Raw genomic sequence first — 22,205 nt, forward strand, 5'->3', positions numbered from 1 at the left:
GGGCAAACTTAGCTCCTAAGTTTTTTAAGTTCTCTGAGGTGAGATTTTCATTACAGAACATAAAGTATGAGAACCAGGCTGATCTTGAACCCTTTGATATTGGTTCTTTGTTAAATGTTCACACACTGAGAGTTCAACTTCAGTGACAGAAGTTAAGGTAGTTTTCATACTTGGCTGTGTGGTAAGAACATATGCAGGCCTGTTTTCCCTTGTGCATGTTTGTGTGCCTTATATACAAATAAAGGGAATGACCTTGGAGCAGGAGGCAGGACCAGTGAAAAAAGGAACAATAGTCAGCACCTGGGTTCCACTACAGTCTCCTGGGCTTAGAAATAAGTGGCAAGATCCTCATTCCACCCAGAGGGGATATTACTAGTTTCTCTCTCTATCCTGTAAACCTGACAGCCAATGTGAGAGACTCAGATGTGCCTTAATGAAATTCTTGGTTTTTGTATGCTAGGTTACTATGCCTAGATCATAATGGAATCACAGAAGATTTACTGTATATTTTAGAGCTAAGGAAGTCTAAGTCCCATCCCATATCAAGCAGGAATACCAGGGATGAATCCCTCTCCATATATATCTGTTATTCCTGAAAAGAGTAGTACTTGGTAATCTCCAATGATAGGAAAATTAACACTTCACGACACAACATATTCCTTTCTTATAAAATGCTTTGTTACACTATGCCAAATTTTGTCTCATGTAACTTTCAACTCATTGGTCCCAGTTCTGCCCCTGGAGCCTCAAAAAATCAGATCCCTCTTTTACAAGGCATGCCTTCAAGTAGCTGAAGACAACAATCACATCTCCCATGGTCCTTCCTTCTTTAGAGGTAATGTTCCTTAAATGACACGATTTGCAGCTCCCTCACCTTCCTACCAGCCCTGCTCCTATTTCTTCAGGCTTCGTTTTTCAGCGTGAAGCCTAAAGACTATTTCAGGGGTAGTTTTTTTTTTTTTTAATTTTTTATTTCCATAGGTTTTTGGGGAACAGGTGGTATTTTGTTACATGAGTAAGTTCTTTAGTGGTGATCTGTGAGATTTTGGTGCACCCATTACCCAGGGGTAGTTTATCTTAGTGCAGAGTTAAACAGGACCATTAAGTTAACCTCTGGTTGGGATTATACCTCTAAAACAGGAGCTAGCTTTTTTGTTGGCAGCCACAACATGTTATTAATGTGTATTCAGCTTAATTCAACCATAACCTCTACTAAAGGAATCTATTTCTACACGTTTCTGTAAAATTTCTGCAGCTTCATTTTGTGTAAGTTTCAGTATTTTAAGATTTTCTTGAATCTTATTTTTCATAACCTATAAATCTGATAAAGTCTTCATGTAGGTTGCTAATAAATATGGTAAGTAATAAAAGATTAAATACAGAGCCTCTTGGTTCCCTACAAGGAAATGGTGGTTAACATTTTTTGGACGCAACCATTTAATCAGCAATGAATCTAACACATCTATATCTCTTTACTTTGCCCCAGAATACTATGAGAGACTATCAAATATTGTGCTGTAATGCAAGCACACAGTGAATACAGGTCACCCTCTGTAACCTCCCAGGGTATAGTAAGACTATCAAATCACAAAATACTCTCTGTTTTGCATGAGTCATTCTTAGTGAACCTATATTCGTTGACCCTGATATCTAACTGTTAAGCTGTTAAACTTACAATTCTCAGGTATATTCTGAGGTCTACAGAATATATCTCATTTGAGGAATACAGATGAGACCTCGGCAAAGACTGGAATGATGGAATAGGGAAAACAGGTAGGAAGGAAGATCTGTACCTAATTTCTTACATAGGCTACTGGGTACACATGTCTGCTGGCCTGGGAAGCCATACTTTCTCCAAAGGCTAAGGACAGAGTGGTGTGCAGAACAAAGAAGGACTTCTGGATGTCTGGTAGTTGCCTGCACCATAGGACTTTTCTTGAACTACTTCGTTCAGCTTTAATGATGGCACATCTCCCACTGGGATATACTTCCTGCGATAGGTATGGGAACTTACATCTCTCCTAGGAAAGGTGCTCAGTAACTTGTACTCATCCCATGGAAATCCTTTGGAAGCTACAAAATCAAAGACAATCTGGAGCTTGCTGCTGGCCAGGAAACGCCGCTCCAAGAACTCGCCACTGGGGGTCCGGATCCGCAGTTTGCTCACAGGCTCAGCATTTTCTTCCTTTGGCTCAGGAGGCAGGGCTTGCTCTAAGGACAGCCGGATGGCCTAGGGAGAGCAAAAACCAGGTGTTAAAATGTGGGAAGGACTGGACTATGGAGAGTGGGGAGGAAGAGACCAGAGAAAAAGCTGCTGCTTTCTAGAAATTCATAGAAAAGTCACTGCCCCATTTATTAGCCAAGCCTAATGCTTGAAAAATAGAATCACGTATTTTTCATTTTCTTAATATTAGCCCAATAGGCAAGTAATTAAAATAAATTCCACCTTAATGACACATATTATTAAATATATAGGAAACTACACAGAAAAAGCATTTTTTTTAACTGAAGGGCTCAGATATTTGTGATCAAAGACATTCATATCAAATACCCAATTGATACCTTTCTAGGGTATGAATTAAAGCTATTAGATGCATTCAGAAAAGACACACACACACAGAAAGATATTTATATGAGAAATACATTTTTCAAGTAGATGTAACTGCAGAGTTTGTAGAATACTGGATTATTATGTTTATGTCAAAATGGAATGGGGAAATTCTGTTTAGGGTGATGAAAACATTTTGGAAATAGTGGTGGTGGTTGGATAATACTGTGAATACAATTAATGCCACTGAATTGTATACTTAAGAATGGCAAGTTAGTGTACATATATTTTGCCACAATAAAAGAAAAGTTTTAAAACATGGAAAGAACTTCAAATATCAGGTTTATTGGTAGAAGAAGACCACAGTCCTAGTTCTGGCTTTGCCACTAACTCGCTATGGGATTTGGCCAAATCTTTGTCATTGATTTCTGGACCTACAGATGGACCAAACCCTTCATTTGACTTAAGCAGGTGAAGTAAACTGCTGGAAGGCCTTATAGCTAGCGTGGGCTTGAATCCAGGTTTTAGTATTACATTGTTTCGCATTTCTGACATTCCATTAGGAGATGGTCTCTGAGGTCCCTAATAACATTGGAATCTATAAAAATTACTAAAACCTTTTTTGTCTAGAACCCTGAGAAAGACTTCATGTTAGAATCCATGAAATTCATCTAAAGCAGTGCTCTGAGGAAATTCATAGCCTTAACATTCTCATGCCATTATAAATTAAAGAATAAAAATAAGTGAATTAAGAATTAGATTTTAAAAGCTAGTGAATTATCAGTGTCTGGGTACAAAAAAAATTTTAAAACTAGTGAAAAAAAAACCCAATAAAATAAGTGGAAGGAAAGCTGATAATAAAATAAAAGTATAAATAAATAATTTAGGAAAACAAGAAATATAAAACTAGTCAGCTAATAAATAAGCTGGTTCTTTGGAGGTAATATACTTACACAAATAAAAAGAAACAAAAATGGTAACCTACAGAGGGTAGGGGAAACAAGGTGGAAGAGGTGACAGCTAGTGTTTTCTGCATATATGCCTATTTTGACCTATGCAAATTATCTGTTAAAAAATGTTTAAAATAACCAACAGAAAAAGTTGGCTCAGACACAAGTATGGATAAGAAATTAAGTAATTTGTGTCATGCAGGTGAATTTGGTTGGCTCTAATACTGAAGTATTTTTTTCAAATCATTCAAAATTTCTGCAATGTATAGAAAAAGCTAGTCTCGCCTATGACTGAGGTTATTTTCCTTCTGGAGGCACTGAATAACCACCTACCTTATAGGGGATTAGAGAGGTGGGAATTATATAGGCAATATATATAAAATTTTCAGTATGGCATCTGACACATAATAGGCTTCAGTGACAGTTGCTTTTCTTATAAGGAAGAGATCTACACAGAATATCAGATCTGGAAGGGGCTGCATTTGTCAAACAGCCCAATACTCTCATTTTTTATGTGGGGAAATTGATGTCCAGAAATGGAGACATAAGAAATACAGTTAAAAATATATTTTTGCTTTTTTTTCAGTCACTTTTGCCCTTTTTTCTGACAGCATGAGTGGCAGTTTACCTGATATTGGTGTTCTGTGACAGCAATGAGTTTCAGCCGAATAGTTCCAACTATTAAACTATTTCAGTAACATTATCATATATTAGTAACCAAATGAATGGATTAACCTGTGTATATCAAAATAAAATGCTAGTTGATATGCCAATTACAGCATTCACTATATAGTACCATAGTTATTTATTTAATGCCTGGCCTTCTTACTAGCCTGCAAGCTCCATAATAGCATGGGAGCATGTATTACTTCTTATTCCAAATATAGTGCATAGTATAAAGTAGATGCTCAATATGCCCTTGGAAGGGAAGGAATAAACTGACATGCTAACTGAAATAATGTAGGTGAAAGTGCTTAGTATGATTATAGGCATACAGTAGGTGTTCAATAAATGCTAGAAGAATGTGAATCTCATAGCCTCTACTTTTAGTAACTAAGAATTAAACATCTTACTTCTCCTTTCTCTGAGGTATGATTCCTCCTTGCATTAACTGTTCAGATTAATTTTCCACATGTGTCCCTTAAAGGGAAACCATGAGTTGCTTTTAAGCATAAACCTCTGTGGATTAGAGTTATATACATTTTCTAAACTGTTAATGGGATCATCCATTTCTCAGTTAACAGTGGTGGTTCTTTTTTTTGAGATGGAGTCTCGCTCTGTCACCTAGGCTGGAGTTTATCTCGGCTCTCTGCAACCTCCATCTCCCAGGTTCAAGCGATTCTCCCACCTCAGCCTCCTGAGTAGCTGGGATTACAGGCGCATGCCACCACACCTGGCTAATTTTTGTATTTTTAGTAGCGATGGGGTTTTGCCATGCTGGCCAGGCTGATCTCAAACTCCTGACCTCAAGTGATGCATCTGCCTAGGCCTCCCAAAGTGCTGGGATTACAGGTGTGAACCACTGCGCCCAGCCACAATGGTGGTTCTTTACAAGCATATCTTTGAGATTATAAAACATTTTTCCCAATTACAAAAGTAATATAAATTCATTGCAAAAATAGATTAAAAGAAAAACATTAAAACTAATCTGTAGATTCACCATTAAGATAGCCATCACCAAGATTGTTTATGTCCACTAATTTTTAAAATATTTTAACCATTAAGTGTACAATTCAGTGGCATTAAATAAATTCACAATGTTGTACAACCATCACTACTATTTATTTTCAAAACTTTTTCATCGCCCAGATACTCTTCCTTAATTTTTCAGGCATATTTTATATAAGTATATTTGAAACTTTTTTCAAAATTTGAGTCAGTGTTGTATTGAATAAAGCTTTATCCTTTCTGTTCAAAGTCATGTATTTTGTAATTGTTTTAAAGTTTTTATTAAAGTATACCACACATATGAAAAAGTACACAAATCTTAAGTGTACAACTTGATAAAGTTTCAAAGTCAACATATCTGTAAAACCAGAATGCTGATCAAGTATCTCAGAAGCATACCCTTTCCTGGGAACTACTTCCCCTTAAAGTCAGTATTCTGACTTCTGACAGTGCAGTTTAAAAATTTTTAATTAAATGCAATGTTATGGTTAGAAACATAGGTTTTGGGGTATGGCAGACATGCATTCAAATCCTGGGAATTAGGCAAATCACAGTCTTTATGAATTTCAGTTTCCTCATAGAAACAGAGCCAATAACATCTTCCTCACAGCATCCTTCCGTAAGATGCAGAATGTTTTTAGGTGGGCTGCCACACCACACTGCTCTTCCTTCCTCTCCGTGGATAACGCCAGCTGCCTAGTCAGTTCTGATGAGAGAATCTGAATACTTTGGTTGCTGATGCAGGATTCACACGCTAATTATGGTTCTTTTTGATGGGAGCCTCTGCTTCTAATCGGCCATCTTGGCCCTGTCCCTGACGCCACTTAGCAAATGCTGACACTTGGTCGGCACTCAGTGACAAATGCTGAGCATTGATCCTCATGCTATACGTAATACAGTGATCAACATATGACAGTTTTTGGTGCTATCATTTTTGTCATGATTATTCCTTTTCACCTACTTTAAATCAAAACTTAATGTGATATTTCTTGGTTTTCCCTCATTCTCTCCCTTTAATCCACCTGTCTGCTTGCTTTCTGTTTTGACATTTCCCTGCATAGTATAACAACAGATGCTACACTATTGTCTGAATTCAACCAATTATATTACAGAAGAATAAACAACAGTAGCTCATTACTCCATTCATTGTACAGACAATGTCTGCTCCTCAATGTATACAGTCTCCAGGGCTTTTCCCCAGAAAGAAAACAGACCTCATATATCCCACACCAATGGACCAACGTGGAAAACAATGAAGAGATATGAGGCAAATCAGCAACCTTGAGATTTGAATATCCAACAGTTCTACTGGCAAAAAAAGAACAAAAATATATCAGTAGTTCAGTTTCAAACATACTGGCTAAGAGCTAGGGCCTCCTGTAAGCAAACACTGTTGTAAAACAACAACATAAAGGACACCTACACTCAAACGAGTCATAGTAAACAACAGTGTTAAACTTCAGTTTGATTTGCTCAACAAATATAGTTTATTTGCATTATTTTTGGTTTGCAATAAAACAAGGAAACCTGGTATAAGTTAGAAATATGAACTAATCTGGGACTTCTTTTTCTACTAAAAATATGTGACTATTTAAAGCATTCATATCTGAGGGATGAGAAATGGCGCTATTTTTTGAAGTGAAATTAGGCAGCTAAAATAGGCACCCACAAAAGACTGTCGCTACACGGTTACATTTTTTAAACAGAAAGAATAATACACATAATAGTCTCTTACAATAAGAATCAAAGACTGCCTTAATTTACTTTTATACACACACAGATGTATACATAAATACATACACACACATAACCTCTAGGCTTCTATGAGTATGTACAAATAACAGTTTATAGCTGGCTGAGGCACAGTGTTAAACAGGCTAAAGCTAACATTCATTAATTCCATGAATTCTTACTGAGCATCTTCTATGAGTCAGGCATTGTTCTAAATGATAGGAAAATAGCAGTGAACAAATAGATAAAAAATTCTGCCTAAATGGAGCCTACATCCTAGTAGGGTAGGGATAAAGACAACAAAGACACACATAGGAAGAGACAGTATGTGCCACATAAGGACTTTTCAGTCAACAATGGACTGTATATACCATGGAGGTCTCATAAGATTATAATGGAGCTGAAAAATTCCTATTGCCTAGTATTTAGTGCACTATACTTTCAATCGTTATTTTAGGGTATACTCCTTCTATGTATTTTTTAGAAAAGTTAGCCATAAAACAACCCCAGGCAGGTCCTTCAGAAGGTATTACAGAAGAAAGCATTGTTATAAGAGATGACAGCTCCATGTGTGTTACTGCCCCAAAGACCTTCCAGTGGACAAGATGTGAATATGGAAGACAATGATATTGACGATCTAGACCCTGTGTAGGCCTAGCCTAACGTGCATGTATCTTAGTTTTTAATAAAAAGTTTAAAAAGAAGGAAAAATTTTTAATAGAGAAAAACATATATAAGGATATAAAGAAAGAAAAATTTTGGATAGCTGTACAATATGTGTTTTAAGCTGTTATTACAAAATAATCAGAAAGTTAAAAAAAATTAAGTTTACATAAAGTAAAAGGGTTATAGTAAGCTAAGGTTAATTCATTGCTGAAAAAAGAAAATAAGTAAACCTAGTGTGGCCTAAGTGTACAGTGATTATAAAGTCTGCTGTAGTATAATGTCTTAGGCCTTCATATTCACTCACCACTTGCTCACTGACTCACCCAGAGCAACTTCGGTCTTGCAAGCTCCATTCACGGTAAGTACCCTACACAGGTGCACCATTTTTTATCCTTTGTACTGTACCTTTTTATCCTTTTTATTGTGCCTGTTCTATGTTTAGATATACAAACACTTACCATTGTATTACAGTTGCCTGCAGTATTCAATACAGTAACATGCTGCACAGGTTTGTAACCTAGGAGCAACAGGTTATACCATATAGCCTAGGTGTGTAGCAGGCTATACTATCTATGTTTGTGTAAGTAATGTCTAGGATGTTCGCACATCAACGGAATTGCCAATGACACATTTCCCCATCCTTAGGTGATACAAGACTGTATATCATTTTTCACAAAGTGATGAGTGCTATGGAGGGAGTGCAGGGAATGCTGGCAGAAGGTAGGGGGAAGGGTAAACATTTAAATACTGTAAACCTCAGTAAGCAAAGGTCTAAAGGAAAGAGGGTGCCACATGGATATTTAGATCTAAAAGAAGTATATTATACGCAGGAGTCACAGTAAGTAACAAGGCCCAGGTGCCTGGCTTGATTGAAGAATAGCAAGGCAGCCAATATGGCTGGAACGGAATGAGCAAGGGGACAGGGGTAGGAGTTAAAGTTACAGTGGAAATAAAAGAGAGGGGTGATTAGATCATCTATGGCTTTGGGAAGGACAATTAATAATTATTTTCCTATTTTAAAATTAAGGTATAATTTATATACAGTAAACTCTATCCTTTCATATATTTGCATAACTACCATCACCAACAAAAAAGAGTTCTGTTACCTCTCTCAAATTTTTTCATCCCTAGTTCCTAACCTCTAACCTTTATTCTGACCCTAGTTTTGTCTTTTCCAGAATGTTATATAAATATAACCATAAATGTTATATGAATGACTTCCTTCACTTAGCATAAGATATTTGAGATTCATCCATGTTGTTGAATATATCAGTAGTTTGTTACTATTTATTGCTGAGTAGTATTCCATTGTATAGATACACACACAGTTTGATGATCCCTTCTCCAGTTGAGGGACACCTGAGCTGTTTCCAGGTTTACGTGACTACAAATAAAGCTGCCATAAACATTTTCATACATATTTTTGTATGAATGTAAACTGCTTTGTGTGAAAGCAGTTTACTGTTACTTTCATTTCACTTGTGTAAATACATACCTAGGAGTGTGACTGCTGGGTCATAGGGTATATATATATTTAACTTTACAAGAAAGTTTCATGCTAATTTCCAAAGTGGATGTACTATTTAGCATTCCCATCATTAATGTATAAGAGTTCAGCTGCTCTTCATCTTTGCCAGTACTTGGTATTTTCCCTTTTTCTTTTAAAAAGCTTTCTAAAAGGTGTACATATATTGTGGTTTTAATTTGTATCTCCCTAATGGCTAAAAATGTTGAGCATATTTTGATGCACTGTATATTTTCTTTGATTAAGTGTCTTTCAAATATTTTGCCCATTTTAATACTTGGGTTGCTTTCTTATTACTAAGTTTTGAGAGTTCTTTATGTATTCTGGACATTAGATATATGATTTTCTCCTGTCTATGGCTTGTTTTTTTCAATTTTCTAGCAGTATTTTACAAATAGTAGAAGTTTCTAATTTAGATATTTGTTATTTTATAGGTTGTGTCTTTGGTATCAGATTTAAGAAATCTTTGCCTAACTCAAGGTCATGAAGATTCTCTCCAATGTTTTCTTCTGGGACTTGAATAGTTTTAGATTTTACATTTATGTCTATTACCGATTTTGAATTAATTTTTGCTTGTGATGCAAAATATGAATTGAAGTGTTTTAAAACTGGTTTTCTATGGGATTTTTTTGGATATGAATATCCAATTGTTGCAGCATCAAGTGTTGAAAAGACTATCCTTCCTCCATTGAATTGCCTTTGTATCTCTGTTGAAAATCAATTGACCATATATGTGTAGGTCTATTTCTGGACTCCACTGACTCATGGGTCCATTTTTTTGTAAATACAGCTATGTCTTGATTACAGTAAGTCTTGCACTCTGGTGATGTCCAACTTTGTTTTCTTTTTCAAAACTGTTTAGACTATTCCAGTTCTATTGCTCTTTCATATAAATTTAAGAATCAGTTTGTCAATCTCTACAATCTTGTAGATATTTGATTAGAATTACTATAAGAATTCAGGTTTTATTTTGAGATGTAAGCCACTGCGAGTTTTTGAAGTGATGTGATGTGACAAATGATTTTTAAAGGATTTATTAAGACTATAGGAAAGGCAAAAATGGAGACATGGAATCAAGGTGGGAGGCTACCAAAGTAATCCAGGTAACAGACAACGGTGGCTTAGATGAGGGTGATAGTGGTGGAGTTAAACATTTAAATTTTGCATATATTTGCAGAGCCCACAGGATTTGCTCATTAAATATGGATGTAAATGAGAGAAGTCAAGGATAATTCCAAGGTTTGTGGCTCTAACAACTGGAAAGATTTTCCATTTATTGAGATAGGGAAGATTGTAGAAAGAGCAGGTTTGGGTGGGGAGGGTAGGATCAGTTGTGCAATTTAAAACATATTAAGTTTCTGATGCATATGAGACATCTAAGTAGACATGATGGGCCAGTAGCTAGATATTCAAGTCTGGAGTTCAGGAAAGGAAGAAGCTGGAAATACAAATCTGGGAGTCAAACGTATAGAATATAATATAGTCAATATAATAGTCATAATACTGGATGAGATCAACAAAGGAGTAGAATGGATCCCATATAGGGACAGTTGATTTGACCCGATTCTGCAGTCAATCTCTGCTCCTGGCAACCTGGAGAGTATGGATAGCTTACTACTATTATGACCTCATTTCTGGATAAAGTAAATAAGGCAAATGATCGTATTTCCTAAATCAAAATTCAGATAGATGACTTTTGGTTGCTTCTGGATATAAAGAACAGCCTGTACCCTGTGATTTGGACACCATGAAGCTAGAATTTCTGGTCTGTTTTAATGGTTCATGAGAACAACGGAACACTTCAAACTGGAACTATTGAAGAAATTGTGGATATATAGTCTCCATAATTATAATAAGGTATATTTATGTATTGGCACCTACCTTATTGAATTGTAAAAATTCAGTAAGATAATTAATGCCTATAAAGTGATCACCACTGAGTTTAGCACATATTAATTGTGCAATAGATAGTGGTGATGATGCCAATGATGATGATGACAGGGATGACTATTATTATGGCCCAGTGTGGACAAAAGCAACTTACATAAGATAAAAATACAAATTATAAAGAGCAGTTTTACCTTAATAACCAGTTTACGGTCCCAACTTCATTCTTTGAATATGGAGTGATAAGTAGAATGAATACTGGATAGAAGCTCTGGTTCTGCTTTCATCAGGCTTATGTTAAGTAAAAATTTTAAGGTAGGCTTAAAAATATCTTTCTAAATTACTATTATTTACTTTTATTTATTTATTTTTTAAAATACAGACAGGGTCTTGCCATGTTGCTCTGGCTGGCCTTCAACTCCTGGGCTCAACTGATCCTCCCACCTCAGCCTCCCAAGTAGCTGGGATTACAGGTGTGTGCCACTGTGTTTGGCTAAAAATAGGCTTTTAAATCCTGCTATGATCTTACTCTCATCTTCTGTAAAACAGTAATAATCCTCACCAATTGTATCAGTCTGTTTGCACACTGCTATAAAGAACTACCTGAGACTGGGCGCGGTGGCTCACGCCTGTAATCCCAGCACTTTGGGAGGCCGAGGCAGGCAGATCATGAGGTCAGGAGATCAAGACCATCCTGGCTAACATGGTGAAACTCTCTCCCTACTAAAAATACAAAAAATTAGCCAGGCATGATGGCAGGTGCCTGTAATCCCAGCTACTTAGGAGGCTGAGGCAGGGGAATCACTTGAACCCAGGAGGCATAGGTTGCAGTGAGCCGAGATTGTGCTACTGCGCCATTGCATCCCCAGCCTGGGCGACAAAGCGAGACTCAGTCTCAAAAAAAAAAAAACAAAAAAACAAAAAAACAAAAACCAAAAACCAAAAAACTGACTTGAGACTGCGTAATTTATGAAGAAAAGAGGTTTAACTGACTCACAGGCTTAACAGGAAGGATGACTGGGAGGCCTCAAGAAACTTACAATCACGGTGGAAGATGAAGGGGAAGCAACGACCTTCTTCACATGGTGGCAGGGGAGAGAGACAGAGAGCAATGGAGGAAGTACCACATTTTTAAACCATCAGCTCTTGTGAGAACTCTATCATGAGAACAGCAAGGGGAAAGAGCATCCCATGATCCAATCACTTGCCACCAGGCCTTTCCTTCAACATGTGGGGATTACAATTTAACATGAGATTTGGGTGGGGACACGGAGCCAAACCATATTACCAATTTTGTAGAGTGGTTGTGAAGGTGAAATGAAAACTCCTTGAGGGCTGGACTATGCCTCACACCTATAGCATAATGTCCACAGCACCTGATTTAATAATTTGCACACAGAAGGAGATTAACTAAATATTTGCTAAATATTGAGTGAATAAAAGATCTGAGAGTCAAAAACCTTAGCTGAAAATTTCTCTGCTTACCAAAAACTCCATAGAAAAAAGTAGTACTCGGGAAGGCTTTCTTGGAGTATAGATAGTTCACACATTTCTCTAGTTACTATAAAGTCCATCCCTTAATCAGAAAAAATGTATTATTTGGGACTTTGCAGGGATGATTTTACTATATTGTGCTTTAGCCTTATGACATTTAAAAAGTTTTAAGGTGCTGTCATACATAACTTGCCATTGTCACAGTAGCTATTAGATATAGTTGGGATTTGTATTCACCACATTGCACAGCTTACTCTTGAATAGGAATACAGGAAACGTTGCTCTAAAATCTCAGTGCTAGAAAATGTGGAAACTTTCTGAGAAACTAGCCTTTAGATCTGATGTTATGCACAAAGTAAAACTTGTAAACTATCATATTTTCCTTTGTTTTGGCCCAAGATAAGTATAGAACAGATTTTATGGTACATGTGGAACAAACGTACAGCACCCTATCACATGGATTTGGTACCTATGCTAGATTATCTGTTGTCAACATGTTAAGTCTTATCTTTGGCATTATCTTCCTTTGTCCTTTTCCTTTATTTCTATATCTATTCTTTCTTAATCCCTTTTAATTGCATGTATTCATCATGTAAGTTTCTTGAAGCTGATTTTGGAAAGAATAAGTACATATATAAATTAATAAAACGGGGGAGATCTTTGCTGTTGTTTGTTTTTCCTTCAGAATAGCCTTTCACCTTATTAGGGCCAATGACCAGATCAATATGCTTTTCTAGATTTTTTATTTCACTCCAACAGTTATTGCACAGCAAAATGAGGCTAACCATTAAGGAATTTCCCTGCAATCAAGGTGATTTGACTGTTGAATACTTCTTTTTTTCTAAAGGATCTTAGAATATTGAAGATAATCAAAACAATAAAAGTACTCTTGTTTTTCAATGTAATTATATGGGTTAGGATTTCCAGTTAGAAGACAGGTAGTGTTGCTGTGAAAAGTCAGGTGACCTGGTTTCTGATCCAGATTATGTGTTCAACCAGTTTGGTGACCATAGGTAAACCATATAATCTTTCTGGGTCTTAGTTTCTTCAGAGGTTGCACAATACCAGCTTTTCCCAAACAGTGGTTTGTGATACACTAGGATGCCATGATATGTTAATTGTTGTTCCATTAAGAAAAGGGGCAAATAAGTTTAGACAAGATTGGACTAAATGAAAATAAACCGTTTCTTAATGCTGGGATTTATAAGAGCCTTTGTGACACTTGGCTGAGGGAGAATAGAGTGCATAGTATTATCCAAACTTGCCTTTTATGGGAGCATATCAATAGAAAAATTTAAGTAATGACTAGGTGCAAAATATAACCTGTCCTCTCTCCCACTGTACCCCAACCTCTCACATGTTAACAGCTGGAATATATATATTGAATTATGCAAAAAGGTGTTGACAGGGTCTTCTGTAAGATGATGGACTTTATCTACATTTAGAAAGAGAGAAAGTTTCACCTCATGGTAAATTAGGTAAATCATCAGATGAAATTACATATGCTGCCAAGCTCTAGATCCAGAACATTGAGTTAATTGGGTACCCTTGACATTCTGGCAAGCCAGTATGGGTGACGATATACTAATACACAGATACACACACACAAACACACACAGAGCAAGAGTGTGCATGTGTGAACAACAGCATAAAGCAGCAAGAATCCTAAACTATATTGCTTGAAATAGCTTAAAAGGATAGTGGCTAATCTCTCCCTTATCTAAACTTCTGTGAAACTTGGCATATATGACTCCTATAGACACAATGATATATGGCTTTGTACTGGAATGGAGTATGAGAAAGAGCTTTATAGTCATAAAGTCCTGGATGAGAATCTCAGCTGTTCTCATTTCTGTACATGTAACTCCTCAATGAACTTCAGTTTTCTCACTTATAAAGATAAATCTCTAACCCTGTAGCTTGTTTTAATGGTTAATTGATAAGCATATGTAAAGCAGCTAGCAGATTACTTAGTACACAGAAGACACTCAACAAAATATTTTTTACCTTCCATTATTGATAGTCCTCAGAGTACAGAGACTAGGGTTTGTCAGGCACAATATCTTGTATGTATGTGATACATACTCATAAGAGTTTTGACATGAGGCCGGGCGCGGTGGCTCAAGCCTGTAATCCCAGCACTTTGGGAGGCCGAGGCGGGTGGATCACGAGGTCAGGAGATCGAGACTATCCTGGCTAACATGGTGAAACTCCGTCTCTACTAAAAATACAAAAAATTAGCCGGGCACGGTGGCGGGTGCCTGTAGTCCCAGCTACTTGGGAGGCTGAGGCGGGAGAATGGCGTGAACCAGGGAGGCGGAGCTTGCAGTGAGCCGAGATCACGCCACTGCACTCCAGCCTGGGAGACACAGCGAGACTCCGTCTCAAAAAAAAAAAAAAAAAAAGAGTTTTGACATGAATAAACTTTGATTTCTGAACAGTTAAGTTTCACATATCTTTCAAGACCTGACTCCAATATTACTTCTTCTGTACATTGTCTGATTATCTCAGCTGTAAAAAATTTTTCCTTTGGCCTTGAACTGTCTAAGTATTTTGCTTTTATTTCTATGTCATTTAGCACATTTTTTCTTCATTTCCTGTTACTCCTAGACAGCCTGTATTTTCCCTCTAAGATGTAATATCTTCTTATAGGCAGAAAACATTTTATTATCCTGTTTCCCTTGCAGTGCTCAGCACAGGTCTTCTTCAAAAAACATTTGTTAAACAAGTGAAAGTGGTGGCATACTTTGACTGACAGTAGTAACTAACAGAGTTTTCCTCAACCCCAGTTAGGGCCCTTCAGGCCTTTCCATTGCTTGTTAGATGGCTTCCTCTTTTTATAAGTCAATCTTGCCATTAATCCTACATCTAAAAAAAAGTTCTGAATGTTCTTTTCTACGAAGCCAGCCTGAGAAGTCATTCGACCCCCATTCTGTTTGTGCCTACTGTACCTTAGGCATACCTCTATAATAATGTTTACATATAGTATTATAATTCTATTTTTATAAGAGTAGGAACTTCTGGAGGGCAGGATCCATGTCTGCATCACTGTTCCCTAACAGATTTGGGGCACATAGTACATATCCCAAAAATGTTTGCAAAATGAGTGAATGAAAAATCCTCTATATTGCTATGGACATGACATGAACTCAGAAAATCTATGAAGCTAAGTGAATTTCCCACATTTGGGGGCTAAAAGCAAAATGTTACGAAAGTAACTCACAGTATCTTTTGGTGGGTAAAGTGAGGCCTGTGAAAGGGAATAGAGATATAATATTTCTATTCTTAGGGTGAAACAACACTTAGGAAGGATGAGAAATATTTGTCAACAAATATCTGTTGGCAACAAAAGGGGAAGATTATAGAAAATCATGAATCTAGTACAAGATCAAGTTTTCTAAGAGTTCCATACAACAGATCAGGAATGATTAAGAAAATGTTAGGTCTTCCATACTAAAATGAGTCTAGGAAAAGTAGAGAGAAATAAGTTGTAAGAAATATTAACAGTTTCGCAGCTGGGCGCAGTGGCTCACGTCTCTAATGCCAGCACTTTGGAAATCCAAGGCGGGCGGATCACTTCAGGTCACGAGTTTGAGACCAGCCTGGCCAACATGGTGAAATCCTGTCTCTACTAAAAATACAAAAATTAGCCAGGCATGGTGGTGGGCGCCTGTAAACCCAGTTACTTGGGTGGCTGAGGTGGGAGAATCACTTGAACCTGGGAGGCGGAGGCTACAGTGAGCCGAGATGGTGCCCCTGCACTTCAGCCTGGGTGCCAGAGCGAAGACTTCATCTCAAAAAAAAAAAAAAAAAGAAAGAAAGAAATATTAACGCTTCAGTATCAAATACAGTGGAAATACAACCCACTTTTGAATAACTTTTCTTAAAATTATGCCCCACCTCACGTTCCTCTTCTTGTTCTTTGCGAATCTGCTCCAAACGAAACTGTTCTGCCATCTCTCTCTCATGAGCTTCCCTCTGTTGATAAAACAGAAAAGAAACAAGCACTTAACACAAACTTGTTTACAAAGAAAGAAAGAGAGAAATAAGGAAAGAGAAAGAAGAAAAGAGGAAAGAAAGAAAAAGTAAGTTACATTCAAAGGCTCATTGTCAACATGACTCAGAGGTATATTGTGGTAATAGAAACGTCTCTTTCTACAAGAATGGAAAGCAAAAACAAAGCATAGGTCTCTGATAATGTTAGGTTCCTATTCAAACACCTTTGATAGCTCTGAGTAAAGTGGCATTCAAGATCCTTCAGGACATCCTTTGGTCTTCCTTTCTGGCCTTTCCTATCTGCCCTGTACCCAAATCTAAAGCTATTTAATCAGCCTCTATCCATTTTCCATGCATTCTGGACCCTTGATGCTAGCTTATATTGCTTCCTCTTCCCTCCTACTGCTCTTTTTCTGTCCAGTTCACATATACCATCTCCTCTTTGAAACATTCCCAGTATTCCCTGGCTCTCCAAAAAAAATAAAACCTGGAAAAAAGTTTCCACTGAAACTCCTACTCACTGAACTCTCACAGAACTCAGTGCTTCCCTTATGACACTTAGGATTCTTGGCTTATATTACAGCTACTTGTGTTCTTTACTTAATCAACTCTACCACATTGTGAAACTTCCTTTGAGAGCAGAAACTGTGGCCTATTCATTCACCTCTCCTTCAAAGCTCAACACAAAAGCAGGTACTTAAGAAGTATTCAATAAATCAATAGTTCCCAACCCTGACTACACATGAGAATCACCTAAAGAGCTTTCTAAAAATTGCTGGGTTCTATCATAGACCAACTAAAAAACAAATGAAATAGATACTAGGTTCATCTTTGTTTTCATTTTTCATGAAACAAACTTTATTTTTGTCAAAATGAACCATGCTTTAATAACCGTGGATAGGATTATATTCTTTCTGTTAACTAAATCTAGCTTTCTCTATTGCAAACCCAATATTTTTAGGGATCAAAGTGATAAAGGGTTGGCATTTAAATAATGAACAATTGAGTTATTTATCCCAGAAGTACCTGACCAAGCCTACCTTTGCTCTGTCAGCCTCAAGTGAAAGGCGATAGGCCTCATCTTGCTCTCTCTTCACATTTTCTCTGGCTTCACGTTCATCCTTAAAGAAAAAGATTGAAGCATTTTTTGACATATTACTACTTTTTTTTTGAAAAAAAGAGAAAAAAACTAATGGTAATCCTCTTTTTTTACTCCTATATGAACTTACAATTAAATAAGAGACTTTTAAAGTGTATAGGACATAAATAAGCAAACAAACAGTAAGATGAGCAGCATGGTACATAGTGGAAATAAGAATATTTGAATCCTAACTCTATAAACTGTGTGACTTTGTATAAGTTATTTAACTTCTCCAGGTCTCAGTCTCCTCACTTGCAAAACAGAAATAGTATTTGTCTTACAGGGTCACTGTGAGAATTAAGTGCAATAATATATAAACTATCTAGCAAAGGACCTGGCACTTAGTTCATTTTCATTATTAGTTCTCTTCTCCCTTTCTCCTGATTTTTCTGAGATAAACTTGGAGACTGTCAGTATTGGAACTAAGGACTGAGAGGGAGAACAAAGACTAGGAAGTAATCCCTGGATCAGTGTAGAAAGAGGCCGAAAGCAAAATACTCTGGTTAACCTCATTCCATACCACACCACACCACACCACTAAAGCTCTGGTTACCAGTTAAGTATTTCCCCATTACATTCACACTCATGAAGTGTGAATAACAAAAGTTATCTAAGTTGAAAATCTCTTAGAATATTTTTAGCTTCTGAAGTGATTATACCATCTGCCCATATTTAAATCACGAATTCATTTAAAATTAAAAGTTAATTCATGAACAGAATTTCTCATCTGTTATAGTCAGAAGTATAGACAATATATACATATATACTTAACTTTAATAATAAATACCTACACCTGTCCACACTAGGGTGTAGGTTCCCTTTTTGGTCATTTATTTATTAGGCAGAACCATATAAAGTCACCAATATTTGTGACCTATAAAACTGGAAATTTCATAGCTAATTTCTCACTTTTTGTCTCCCCAATATATGCTTACTCAAGGCTGAATATATGCTCAGCATTCTCTTAGGTGAAATACCTAATCAAGACTGGCCTTATTCCTGAAGCCTAATACATTTTCTAGTTCCGATAATTCAATTAATTCTTAAAAGCTCTGGTATGAATAGGAACATTTCATTGCTTCCTAATCTTTCAAATAAAAATTAGAAAGAATTAGATGTTGCTGGCCTGAAGCTAATTGCTATAGTACAAAATAAGAAAAACCATGTTAAAACTGATGTCTACCCTTTCAGACATCTAAAAAGAATTAAACTTTTTTTTTATTTGAGGGGGAATCTTGCTCTGTCACCCAGGCTGGAGGGCAGTGGCGCGATCTCCACTCACTGAACCTCAGCCTGCTGGGTTCAAGTGATTCTCCTGCCTCAGCCTCCCGAGTAGCTGGGATTACACGCACCCAGCATCATGCCCAGCTAATTTTTGTATTTTTAGTAGAGATGGAGTTTCACCATATTAGCCAGGCTGGTCTTGAACTCCCGACCTCAAGTGATCTGCCTGCCTTGGCCTTCCAAAGTGCTAGGATTACAGGCGTAAGCCACCACGCCCAGCCAAGGGTTAAACTCCTAAGGATCCTATGCCTCTGTGGATAAGTCTATCTTTTCAAATTTAGATATCTCTTGAATGTAATCAACCAACTATGAGAATAATCTTACCTTTCTATATTTTAAATGGGGGAAATGCACAAGATGTTTAAAATTTTAATTTGACCTTACTTTCCTGACTTCACCCTTTCAAGTTATTTAAAGCTTCTCACAACATTCTGTACTTTCCCTCTAAAGCACTTACCATAACTGTAATTCATTATCATGTAATTATTTATTTAATGTGAAACTACCCCATGACACTGTAAGCTCCACAAAGGCAGAGAACTTGTCTATATTACATATGTCTGTATTCCACATACTGCCTAGTCTTTGGGAGGTGTTTAATAAGCATATGTTAAATAAATGAATTATCTTTCCAGGCATAAACTACTTATTGTCTACCGCAAAAATTAAAGAAAAAGATATAGCTCATCTACAAAATGGCTGGCCCAATCTGAGTCTGAAATTGACTGGCTGGGCAGGAATGACTTGTTATGTCATTATGTACACATAAAAAATGGACCTTCTAAAAGCAATCACAGCTGGAAGCCCTTTGATCACAAATATGGTTTATAATAAAAGCATTCTAAGTAAACAGCTCTGCTGAAAAACAGACTACAGCAGATATGAAAGGCCATCAAATACAGGGATCTCTGCCACGAAATGTGGCACCTGGTGTATGTTCTTTACCTTGCTCACAGCTCTTCCTGACCATCCTGATAGATGGGCTGGCTTCGGCATGTGGCTCAGGATGAATTTTCCTAAATTTATCATGGTCATAGCTTCTTGTATGTTTGGTAGTTGTTGGTGAATAGTTATCATTTCTTCTTATCTGCTCCTCAGATTTTATACTTGCCTCTCTAACTGTCCTCTTCAGAGTCATCTCCAGTTTTGAGAAAGAAAACTGCTTATGTGTTCCCCCCATATTATTCTACATTATTAGATTTTTTAGAAAATCCCAGGTATTGTAGTTAACACTTAATGTATAAATTTGTTCTCATAACCTGTAGATTTGCCTCTTGAACTTATCTTGTGTCCTACAAATATTGTCCTTGTAGAGGTTCCCTTTGCTAAATCTAAGAGGGCATACCAAAGTAACTAGAAATTTTTACACATTGATTGGGTGGAGGTAGAACCGCTAGATTATGAGATTCAGAAATAGGTCTTAAGTGTTGCCTAGACTATGGCTTGGGTTACTTGTTATTCAAACACTCCTTGTCACACCAAAGTGAGAAGCTGGATTGCTCAGAAGTAAGTAATGGCCCCAGTAGGTAGCTTTCTTTGTAACATACTTGTCACTGCTCTCATATTGTGCTGTGCTACACTCATTTGTTTATTTGTCTCACTGCTCCCTACCTGAGCTGTACACTCCCAGGGGTAAAAGACTCTACTTCATATGTCTTTGTATTTCCTATAGCATCTAGTGTACTATCTTACATATGACAAGCATCTAAAATATATATTTGTTGGATAAATAAATGGAATTATCAGTGCTCAACAGTTATATACCAGAAATTCAGGAGCCTGTAAGTATTCTTCAATCTAGTAACTTTTATTTAAATATATTTTCTATCCTGAGTATTATAATGAGTTAGGAAGTACCAGAACTATAATTTACTTATTTTTAGTTAAAAATATTTTTTGGAGTACATAGTAGGTCAATGTATTTATGGGATATGGGAGATATTTTGATACAGGCATGCAATGGGTATTAATCACATCACAGAAAATGGGGTGTCCGTCCCCTCAAGCATTTATCCTTTGTCACAAACAATCCAGTTAGAAGTACAATTATTTTGACTATAGTTACCCTGTTGTGCTATCAAAGGCTGGTATTATTCACTGTTTCCATATTTTTTGTACCCATTAACCACTACACCTTCCCCCTAACCACAGACCTTCTCCCACACCCCACTGCCCTTCCTAGCCTCTGGTAATCATCCTTCTACTCTCTATCTCCATGTGTTTAATTGTTTTGATTTTTACATCCTACAAATAAGTGAGAACATGTAACGTTTGTAGTTCTGTGCCTGACTTATTTCACTTAACATAATGGCCTCCAGTTCCATCCATGTTGTTGCAAATCACAGGATCTAATTCTTTTTTACAGCTAAATAGTACTCTTGTGTATATGTACCATTATTTTCTTTATCTATTTGCCTATTGATGGACATTTAGGTTGCTTCCAAATCTTGGCTACTGTGAACAATGCTACAACAATTATATTAGTACAGATATCTCTTTGATATACTGATTTCCCTTCCTTTGGGTATATACCCAGCAGTGGGATTGCTGGATCATATGGTAGCTCTATTTTCAGTTTTTAAAGGAACCTCTACACCGTTCTCCATGGTGGCTGTACTAATTTACATTCCCACTAACAGTGTACAAGGGTTCCCTTTTCTCCACATCCTCTCCAACATTTGTTATTCCCTGTTTGGGGGATAAAAGTCAGTTTACCTGAGATGAGATGATATCTTACTGTAGTTCTGATCTGTATCAGAATTAGAATTTAAATATAGTCATTCTCACCATAAAGCCTGTTTTTTCCCCACTGTGGCACACTAGGTAGTTCAGCATAGTCCTCTATCTCTGAGACAATAGCCATTGAATTTTACTACAATTCACTGAAAATGATGTCTATTAAAAATAAAATATTTTATGAGTTGCCAAATGGTTCCTAAAGTAAGAATTTAACAAAAAAATGAAATTTAGATGTAATTTATTACACCCTCAGTAGTGTTAAAGATTAATAATCATCAGTTAATTCCTAAAAGACTAATTCAAAATTCCGAATTATCAAACTGAAGTGGCTATAGACTTTTTTCAAATACTTAGCAAATGCATATACACATAGAACATTTACTGGTTTTCTGAATGCCCAGGTTAGAATGCATACTCTGCTCCTTGCTCTACCAATAGGTCCTTGTCAACAGAGACATGGCCCTGCTATCTATCTCTAGAGATACAGATCAAGATAACCTGAAGTTCTCTCAATATAAATACTTAGAGATAATAGGTAAAATATAACAAATATGTTCAAAAGTATTACTAAGCATA

At 36.7% G+C, this 22,205-nt stretch overlaps 1 protein-coding gene across 4 annotated transcripts in view; it reads right to left on the bottom strand.

The window, feature by feature from the left end:
* Nucleotides 1-22,205, bottom strand: part of FAF1 (Fas associated factor 1) — a 495,227-nt gene that overhangs the window by 30,651 nt on the left and 442,371 nt on the right. For all 4 annotated transcript variants that reach the window (XM_021922862.2, XM_031668481.1, XM_021922837.2 and 1 more), the window contains 3 exons: nucleotides 17,506-17,586; nucleotides 16,370-16,447; nucleotides 2,015-2,230 (listed from right to left, as the gene is read on the bottom strand). In XM_021922862.2, coding sequence (XP_021778554.2) covers nucleotides 2,015-2,230; nucleotides 16,370-16,447; nucleotides 17,506-17,586 — 375 coding nt within the window. The remainder of the gene's footprint in view (nucleotides 1-2,014; nucleotides 2,231-16,369; nucleotides 16,448-17,505; nucleotides 17,587-22,205) is intronic.

Source organism: Papio anubis, chromosome 1 (assembly GCF_008728515.1).
Source record: "Papio anubis isolate 15944 chromosome 1, Panubis1.0, whole genome shotgun sequence".
NCBI classification, from domain to species: domain Eukaryota; kingdom Metazoa; phylum Chordata; class Mammalia; order Primates; family Cercopithecidae; genus Papio; species Papio anubis.